At 34.6% G+C, this 10,689-nt stretch overlaps 1 protein-coding gene across 1 annotated transcript; it reads left to right on the plus strand.

Moving 5' to 3' along the window:
* The first annotated feature begins 1,639 nt into the window (after window positions 1–1,639).
* Window positions 1,640–10,303, plus strand: LOC132552643 (protein-glucosylgalactosylhydroxylysine glucosidase-like). Its single transcript, XM_060216831.1, has 11 exons — window positions 1,640–1,836; window positions 3,683–3,888; window positions 5,237–5,441; window positions 5,773–5,951; window positions 6,108–6,328; window positions 6,917–7,100; window positions 7,273–7,482; window positions 7,760–7,969; window positions 8,299–8,399; window positions 9,262–9,387; window positions 9,953–10,303. The coding sequence occupies exons 1-11, from the start codon at window positions 1,640–1,642 to the stop codon at window positions 10,301–10,303; spliced, it is 2,190 nt and encodes a 729-aa protein (XP_060072814.1).
* The last annotated feature ends 386 nt before the right edge of the window (window positions 10,304–10,689 follow it).

Consider the following 10,689-nt stretch of genomic DNA (forward strand, 5'->3'; position numbering starts at 1 on the left):
TTTGGACCAAATTGGACTTATCGAGATACCTGCTGCCCGGACGCTGCCAAACTGACATAAACTGTTGACAGAATGCCGTCACCTGCAATCATCCAGACAATGACCTACACGATGTAAGATATCTAATGCTATTGAAATAAATGGTCAAACAGTTCAATAAAACAACATTTGACATACATGTAATAGTTGTACAGATGTACTTCACCAAGGCACTTCGTATGATCTATTTAGGAAAGTGAAAGCCATAAGGAGGTACGAATGCGAATAAAGTTCGTATGACATATAAAGAGCGAAAGAAAAAAACTATCTATCAATAAAATAAAAAGTCTTATCTTGATTAAAAAAAAAACCAAAAATAAAAGTCGTGACCAGGTGACATGGTTTAAATCCTTCCCACCATTGAGTAGCTCGGAATCAACAAATACAAAGACAACCAAGGTGAAGGTAGTTAGGACAAACAGTTTGTCAGTTAAACAGCTTACAACGCCCAAATTGTGCACAACCTACACGAACAGACTGGAGAAACATTCACGGAATAGGTATTGAAGTTTTTACGTGTCGCCTTAATAACTTATCACCTATAATAATTTTTAACTAATGATTCATAATGATAGATAACTTATGCTTTTTATGTTTTATTCTTATGCTAATATTCAAATTAGTCACTTGTTTTATAATTTTTTATATTACTGTTAAAATGTAGCTCATTTGATGGTTTCTTACTGTTAACGTATTTCAAAATAGAAGTTTGCAAAGATTCTAAGATAAAAACAAAAGCAAAATAAAAACAAAAATAAATAAAAAAATCTTTTCGCTTCGGAACATCACCACACGTATGTCTTTCGGAATTTGGAATTAAAGTAGATGTTAACTTATTAATTTGGAAGTTAATGAAATATGTTGTGATTTTATAACAAGACAAAGCAATGTGTAAAATAAAGCTGAGGGGAAAGATTCTAGGACATGTTACCTAAGTAAAAGTGTGGATACACTTGTTCTGAGTGAAAACCACAAGACAGCACCATCTTTCAAATGTACTATAAAATAAATATAAACTTTATTTATTTTACAACAATTGCGAAACAAGTTATGTCAACTTATACTAATCACTCTTGTTGGCCCGTATGTAAGCGCGCGAGGGGTCTTATTGTGGGAGGAAACCGGAGTACCCAGGGAAAACCCACGTGGTCGGGCAGGTGACCCCTTACTTTTTCGCGTCCGTTCCGGGAATCAAACCCCGGTCGGCTAGGTGAAAGGCGAGTGCGTTACCAATGCGCCACCCGACCAATGTACTATAAATGTTCTATGTGATTCAGAAAAGCTTAACAAGGAAGTAAATTCCATCACATAGCGCCGCGGACTAATGGTCTAACATGAAAACATTTTTGGGACGACTGAAGAAAATCATAAGATAGAAATGTCAAAACCAAAAAGGAGAGAAGCACCAGTCTCCATATTTCACTAAAGGTCAATTTAAATACATGATGTCTTCAAGTGTTTTTGATATCCTGAAAAAACTTTAAAAAAATAAAAATACTAAAACTGATTAAAACGTAATAAATATGGACTCGACTTAATAATATGTCGTTAAAATGAAAAAAAAAGCCCAATAATTCATTTTGATCAATAACAGATCATGATGACGATATACAATTGGAGCACTGTCTTCATAACCATTTCATTGGCAAGCTTGCTCAATGGTGCTTACGTCAGTGACAAAAGAGCTCCAAGGACTGTGAATCTAATACACGGCAATTCGAGAAAAATAATCAATGAAGTGGTCACACCTTATCCAGAGTTTCTCGACCCAGAAGTTACGGTGTTGTCCAGTAGCACGTGAGTTAAAACTGACAGTTTGACCTAATTACTGATTTAAAAGTAGTTCAAGGTTCTGTTGTAAAGCACAATGGCTTCGCTTAATTTCAAACATGTGATCGTTCCAATTAGTCAGCCTTTTCGACGCTAAATCAGACTAAAAAGCAGAACACTAGAATATTATATTATGTAACAATAGTATAACCATCCAGTGAAATTTACACTCAGTGATGTTGAAAATTCGTAATTTCTGAATTCTTAAAACAAAATAATGGATTAATTTCCTGTAATCGCGGGGTTAATATTCCGGTATATGAAAGTGTATGCAGTTTGGCCGTTAAATGTGTAACCTTTACCTGTCCTAGATCATTGAATATTATTCACGAGATAACCAACAGCTTTTTAGTTTACACACACTCTCGCAAAAAAGTACTATCACAAAGCTGCAAGCCTTTATCAGTCGCGCTTCTCAACAGGAGTTACAGTTTTTGACCTTTTAATTTCAGAATTTTTGTTTCTTTTTTTTTTTTTTTTTAATTCCCACTTTTATTTGTGCTTACTATAGGAATTTTCTGAATAGAAACAGATAAACTGCCCATAGTCTTTTAATCATTTAGCCGAGGCTTTCTGTATTTGTATTGTTGCACTTTACATACCTCTAAAATTTATTTTAGTTTCAAGTTGATCATGTCCTATTGAACGGAGAAGATATCTATTTTTTGAAGTTAATGAATGATATATTGACACCTTTATTTCAAAAAGTACAAAGAAATAATTAGTTTTTGTAAATTACTGAATCTATCTTACAATGTCACTACCTCAGTCTCCATTTAAGTGATTGTACTTTTGCATTGCATCTCATTTGTACCCTGTGCTATGGTGATTAAGCCTATTTTAAAAAAAGAAGACTGGTGTGTTGGATTTTGCGATGTTCCGATGAAAACTTCATGGCATCGTGTCTTAAAAAGAGAGACTAGTTTTTCAGGATGGTAACCTTTTCATCAGATAATATTGCATCCTCCATTATGTACATGTTAACATGTCACTCTGTGACGGAATACGCTTTTTCATGGTTTTCTATAGAGACTGATAAACTTAGTAAACAAGGTTTCCTACCAGAGAAGTGTTAACGTACATCCAATATGATTGTTAAAATTACATATTTCTAAATTATCGTATCCTAGCGTCTACCGTAAAGTACATGGACTTCTGATTTAATTATTGATTCAAGTCTTGCTTCGGAGTTGAGACAACATGACCATCATGTGATACCTGTCTCTAATGCTTATGGGGTTCGAATGCATGTGTTGCATTGCATTGCTAACGGAACTTTGTATACAAAGTAGAGGGGACTGTGGAGAAAACTTCCAGTTATCCGGGTATTCGATTTAAGTTAGACTGCTTAGCGTATAAGGATATCTTTCAGAGACAATGGAATTTTGTTTACGCATCAAATTAAACAAAAGTGATTAATTTTGAAAATATTGTTTTGATTTTGAAATATTTCGATATATATCTACCACCATATTGCTAAACTGATCCTTGTTAATCAAATGGTAATTTGGTTTTAATACTCCTATGGTTATGACTCTAAATGGGTCGTACCTTTTGAATTTTTTCAATCCCATTTCACGGGTAGTCACTCCAGGTACTGCAAATATCATCCACCTTTTATTGGTTTTAATGCATGAGTAAAATTCCATTGTTCCCAAAAGAGATCCGACCAGTAGTGACGGAGTACTTCGAATTAATTGGGGTCTTCGAGTTATGTGAATTCCAGATATCGAGGATCAACAGTAAATGGTGTACTTTTGATTTTATTTTTCAAAAGTATATCTGTCTCCATAAGAATTATTGTGTTTCCTAGACGACCGGATGCTAAAGCCATGCCTTCCATTGGTAACGGTCACGTTGCCACTGTCGTCCATAGCGACACCTTATATGTAGATGGAGTTTATAACGGGAAAAACAGTACGAGCCACAGAGCCAGAATACGGTCAACTGCTTCTATCAATATCACCGATTTCTCCTTCGATATAGATAGCCAGAAATTCTCCCTTGACGTTGGTAGAGGTAACATCACGGAATGATATTGAAAACCATATTGATTACTGGCTCGTCATTGTAGTGACACTAAGCCAGGCGTTATACTGCATGTATGTTAAAGTTTAAGATTCTGTCTACGATGAATTTATTATTGTTATTTTCTTTAATATATCTATTGCAATATTTGCATTACACGTTTTTTTTTCTGTTTAAATATGTTCTTTTTAATTTTTAAATTTGCATTGATACGTAGACACGAACCGCAGAATAGAAGTGATATTATAACAAGTGAATAAACACATTACTTTAAGTTTTCTTCAATACGCTCATAAAAATGATGCCAAACCACCTTTTATCTAAATACGGATGAATATCGATAGGAAATAATGTCGGGGCGACGCTTCTTTCTATTATTTCTAGCTTTGTTATTTAAAAGTATTGATAATCATCTTGCACATTTAATTTGTTTTATGAAATTCTACCTTTCAAAAAAAAAAAAAAAAAGGACGGTAATAATCCAGTGTGGAATTAAGATAATTGATATAATTTCGAACGTTATGATCGGATGACTTAGTATCGATTTAATCAGTCAATAACAAATTTGGAAACAGCGAGAGAAAACCTACACGACATGGAAATACTGTTTTTATCTTATCATTGATAAAACGTAGACAAAAGCTGTACAAGATAACAGAAGTTTTACAAATCCAATCTTCACTGAATAACAAAATGTGATGGCCAAGAAGCCTACAATTTGAACTCGATCCAGATATAATGGTTCTTGCGAAGAACGAAACAATGACCCACTCAAGGAATAAAACCGTTAAAGCGCTGATAAAGATTTTCTAAAAAAAGACTATGACAGAAAAAGACGACATGGACCCTGCGACCCAAATAAGTGAACTCGTCCGAAATTATGTTCCTTTATGCCTGTATACAGTCAAAGATCGAAGTACTTCAAGGAATGAAGCTGCTATATAATGGCATTTATTTTCTAATAATAGATATGGTAATCTTGACCTTGACACTACAACTACAATAAGTAAAACTCGAGATATTCATAAGTGTTCGAAATTTGATCAAACTCTCAAAGGACGAATTCACTCGTGGTAAAGGTGACTTTGACCTTGAAACTATTCCGTAACCTTTATAAGTGAAAGAAATTTTATTCCTCAAGGAATAAGTTATAAATAGAACTCGGACAAATTTGGTACGTACGTGCGGAAACATTCGTAAGTCTCCTCGGAAATTAAGTCGCCAGTGGATGATAAAGGAAAAGTTTCTTTGGACAAAATACCAAAAGAATTATAACAGATGTTAGAAAATAACTGACATGGTATATTTATTGAAGTCTTAATTTATGTTATACCAACAGGTATGTATATAGAGGAATACACACAGAACGATTACGTCAAGGTAGAACTGAAGATGTACGCCCATCAGTGGATGTCATGGCTGTTGGTCACAGAGATTTCAGTTATCAATAATGGCGGTCCACCTGTCGTTCTAAACCTGTCTCAGACGCTTGGACCGGACATTGATGATGTCAACGTGAATACTACACAAAAAAACGACTTCCGGTAGGTATAGTAGCTGACCTATATTTATATATTTACAAAAATAAATAAAATTGGAAAGTACGAAATATAAGGAAACACAATGACCTGAAGGAATTGAAAGTAAGGAACCATAAATGCACGTGTCCAGAGAAAGACAGAAAAAGTAATGGCAGAGACGTATATATCACAATCACATGATATATACGTCTCTGGTAATGGTAGATGAAGATATATTACTTAGTCTATGCGTGTTATCAATCAATAAACAAAACAAAAACAATAACAATCACGAGGAAACGAACAAGTAAACACCATCATAGTGCTTAATTGTTTATCATTATCTTGCTTACAGATTAGACTTATTAGTAACGATAGAGACTGAGATGGAGGGGGAAGATACGGTGGCAGTATTAGCAGTCTCGTCTCTAGTCCCACGGTCTATCACTGTAGAACCAAGTGAATCCTCTCGCTATCTGTTCCTCACATCCATTGGTCAGGATCCAATGATAGTGATGGACTTCTTTGGCCTCGGTATGTAATTTGGTATTAAGAAAAAATTGTATTCTAAATTTTTCGTTTGAATTTGAACTTTAATTATAATTCTCTCAAAATTTCAATTCGGTAAAAATAACTAGTTATATCTCTCATTGAAAACAATATTTACACAAGACATAACCATTTGCATAGGACTCAACAATTTTCTTAATGGAACCTTGGAATTGTCTCACGTGAACCACTGGGAAAGCATGTGGCGCAAAGGAAGGATTGATGTAGGCGATAACAAAGAACTAAGCAAACTCAACTACGCTTCCTTTTATTATCTTCTCAGCGAGATCCCGCAGTATGAGAGTTACGGACCATTCTTTGGCATCTCACCTGGAGGACTTGGACATGGCGAAAAATTTAATGTGAAGAAAGCATTTATTACCATTAAGATGCACCGATTCACATACAGTTTACCTAACATGTTGTTAATTTGTAGATATGATATCCTAATAGTGAATACAGTCTTTAAATGTCTGTTCCTGTGTAGTACCTTATAGATATACCACTCTAAGCTATTCTGCCAAATTCGTTTGTTAATTATAAAACGTACTCCCATCAGTTTTCCTGCATTAATACAATGGAGAAATAATGAAATAGGTGTAATTTTGAATAGTATTCCATATAATCATAATTGACTGAAAATTGCAGTTCGAAAGAAGGAACCATAACCGGTGACTCCAAGTTTTTCTTCGTCAGAAAGATCTTCAATGTTAAGATGCTTTATCAAGGTTCCAGTTGCTGTTTGTTCTTTTTAATTCAGTGTAGAGAACCTTTAGAATTTTCATTTGTCTTTATCTCTCTGTTGTCAAATTTCTTTCGGGTTTCTATTGCTCTTTCTTGTTGATTTTCGTTTCTATTTTTGTGTTTTTGTGTATCATTGTACATTTTTTCTTTTTTTAGTTATTATCATTATTTCTCTCGTTATCACAATGCTTTTCAAACGCTTGAAGGATTACAAAGGCCACGTGTCATGGGATCAGGATACGTGGATGTTTCCTTCTGTCCTAGCTCTACATAGTGATAAAGCCAAGAAAATAATAGAAAGTCGTGTGAGGAAACATTCTGAGGCCAAAGCACTCGCCAAAGCGATGGGCTACGATGGAGCTATGTATCCTTGGGAAATCGCTTACAGTGGTAAATCTTTATGACATATATTACCACATCAATTGAAGGACCTGTCCACTTCAATATTTTGTAACTGTATATATTATGTTCTTAAAACGTTGTATGAAATGCTAGACATCCATTTGGAGTAATCTTTCTTCAGAAAGTTCTTTCCAATAAATCTGTCAATAAATGCCAACAGGTGGCAACGTTTGTCCGACTACCGGCTGCTTAAAGTATGAACATCACATTAATGGGGATATTGCACTGGCTTTCCAACAATACGTCATGATGACGCGAGACACAACCTTCATCGAGAGTGGAGGAGCAGCTGACGTCATTACAGATATAGCTTCGTTTTGGATGTCAAGAATGAGTCTTAACAATGAGACGAATCAGTACGAGATATTCGGTATTTCACTATTTTTTTGTCTAAACCTTGAATGCAACATGTCCAAACTAGAAATGTTGACATATGTTACTTTCAAGTAGATTGATTTCTGTATGTAAGCAATAAAAATTACAGCGTTCTTTTCCAATAAGCTCCTTATGATAAAGGAACACAAAGAAAAATAGTTCCAGCTGATAAAAATAACAGTTTTACAGCAGTCAAACATGGACATGTATTCTGTATAGTATCGATAATTATACCCATGTAGGTGTAACTAAACATTCTATATTTGCTGTAGAGGTGATAGGTCCTGACAAATCCCATTTTCCTGTCAACAACTCCGTCTACACTAACAGTGTGGCCAAGATCAGCCTCCTTCTGCCAAAGTACGCCCTCTCTCTGGTCAACAAGACGGCGGATCCGACATTTGAGACAACAGCCAAACAAACATACATACCATTTAATGATACAGGGAGATGGCATCCAGAGTTTGATGGCTATGAACTAGGTTTGCGATAATACATTTCTGATATTGATGTAACAGCATTTCTAGCACGATATCCGCGAAATCATATAGATGAATGCATTGCATGTATCTCTCACAGTTAAGAATGAATTCTGTTTTTCTTTTCGCTACTGGTACCAAGATTTCAGCAAAGCGTTTTAAGGTATGCTTAAACAAAAAAATCAATTATAAATTACAGAAAATGAGTTGTAGAAATGTGTTTCCTATTGATGTAATTGAGCGAAACTAAATATCTTAAATAGATAGAATCATTGTCTATTGATGTCCTTAAGGGTATTTAAGTTTCTCTTCTGAATAACTATCACCAACAGACACAATGGTACAACAAGCAGACGCCATCCTCTTAGGATTTCCTCTGATGGCTGACATTTCTGAAGAAACAAGGAGGAATGATCTGGAAATTTATGATAAAGTTTGTAAATAATGATTGCGATGTACTTTGTACTATAGATATATTAATCTTACACCTGGATAATTTTATCATTTTGAATTAAAACTATGATAAAACGCATTGTTCGTTACATCATTAAAAGTCTGCCTTCATATCTAGAAAAAAACCCCAGAAGGTAAAAGTCATTATATTGCCTGGTTATTCAAAAATATAATTTTAGTAATACTGCCACTTCTATTTATAAAGGGAAATGACTTGAATTCTAATAATTCTGACAGGGTTTCAAGAAATGCAGGATGATTATAGGGGGATGCAATCTAATGAAAATTATGGTCGTCATAGTGATAACATTGATAAATATTCTATTTGTTTAATGCTCGTTAGATTGCCTGTTTGTTCCATTGCTACATACCTTGTCCTCGTTTGAGGACGCGACACAACTTAGTTAGTTTTATCAAAATTTACAAGAAAGGTGTCGCCCATGAAGCAGAAAACCCTTACTCTTCCGGAACACCTCCTTGAATACTTATTCAGGACTCTCCGTGTAAACCTTTCTTTTGTTCATATTTTGCCATGGTTTCATTGAATTAGATTTTGGATGATGATTCTATTCAGATGTTGGTATTCTCTAATTCTTCAGAAGTCAGACAATTCGTTTTATTTGTATTAACGACCTAATTGTTTTTAGTCTCAGAAAGATCATAAAAAAAACTTGAACTGCAATTCGGGTGATGAAGTTGAACTTAACAAAGACCGTTATTGACAACGGAAAAGAATTCAAAGTATCAACAAAGGCTTTTAAACGTTATTAGATACATAAACCATCTTCTTACCGATTTGAATTGTATGTAAATAGTTAGCAACGCGGTATTGTATCTTTCAGGTTACATCTAAGGCCCCCGCTATGACATGGGCAATGTTTGCAATAGGCTGGCTTGAAGTAAACAACAAACCTAAAGCAGAGGAACAATTCAACAAGCAAATGAAGAACATTGTACCACCATTTAACGTGAGTTTGTATCTTAACGAAATATGGAAAGAGGGGTGGGTGAATGGGGAGTTGGGGGTTGGATGTGGGTGAGTGGGTGGTTTTGGGGTTGGAGTGGTTGGGGGTTATATGCATTGCTGAGCAAGATTATCTGTAATAAAATATAGACATTTATGTAATAAGTTCTAAAATTACTGTATCATAGTAAGTGTCATCAATGACCATATTCTCGAAACTGTGTCTTATTCTTTGTCCTTTTCGAAATGTTTGTGTGCAAATATATGAATTGGTTTTCTTGTAAGTATCACATAATAGAGTTTGAAAAACGGGTTTGATATCTTAATTCTGTTCCGATTCGATTCTGTCACCACGAAGCTATTTTTACGAGTTGCGCTGTTCCTATTTTTATAACATTAATCACTGATTCGCTTAAAAAGAACCTCACTGGATATATAGTTTTATTTCATTTATATCGTATCATGGTCATACGAAATTGTTTATCAATCATTTCTTTATTAATTAACAAAGAAAAAAAATATAAAGAAATATGATAAATGACAAATGCATAACGTAATCATTGTTTTAGATATGGTCCAACCCAGTAGACAGTAAGGGAGGCCGGAACTATCTGACCGGTATCGGTGGATACTTACAATCTCTTATTTATGGATATGGCGGGTTTAGAATATTCCAGGATCGACTTCAATTCAATCCCAACATTCCACAAAGTTCTACTTCATTCAATCTCACTGGAATAGATTACCTCGGAGGGTCATTTGATTTTAGTTTCTTAAACAATTCGATGTTAATTACCCAGACGTCAACATCCATAGGTGAAATAAAGATTGTTATAACTTCTACTGGAGAAACAGAGACATTAAAGGTCGGGGCGGTAGTCCAGTATCCTAGGTCAAAAGCCTATTTGATGCTTGTATGATATATAACTTAAAACGACCAAAATAAAGTATACAGACATGACTGCTTCATTTAATGTTTTTGTATTTGTTACTGACAGCGAGCATTGAATTTGTACATTTTCATGACATAGTTAAATCAATGCTAATATTACTTAGTAAAAGCAATGAAGGCATGTTTGCATGCCACGTTTTTACACATTCAGGTAGTGACATGATTGTACTTGACATTCTGAAATTGTCAGATATATGTGAAAATTATACATTCTATTTGATTATCAGTCTGGTGCATCACTTCATCTAAATTTTGACTCTTCTTTCGATGATTGTCCTCAGTCCCCCAGGTTTCAGACTTTAGTTCCTAACTCTAAATTTCTATTGAAATGTGCTAGTGTCTTAGGTACAACCT

The sequence above is a fragment of the Ylistrum balloti genome, unplaced genomic scaffold (assembly GCF_031769215.1).
Source record: "Ylistrum balloti isolate Yb309-2 unplaced genomic scaffold, AGI_CSIRO_Ybal_v1 Utg370264, whole genome shotgun sequence".
Lineage (NCBI taxonomy): Eukaryota > Metazoa > Mollusca > Bivalvia > Pectinida > Pectinidae > Ylistrum > Ylistrum balloti.

Coding starts and splice junctions, on each gene's coding strand:
- LOC132552643 (XM_060216831.1), top strand. CDS start 1,640: ATGACGATATACAATTGGAGCACTGTCTTCATAACCATTTCATTGGCA. Junction 5,442..5,772: donor ACACAAAAAAACGACTTCCG/GTAGGTATAGTA, acceptor TCTTGCTTACAG/ATTAGACTTATTAGTAACGA. Junction 9,388..9,952: donor ACATTGTACCACCATTTAAC/GTGAGTTTGTAT, acceptor TCATTGTTTTAG/ATATGGTCCAACCCAGTAGA.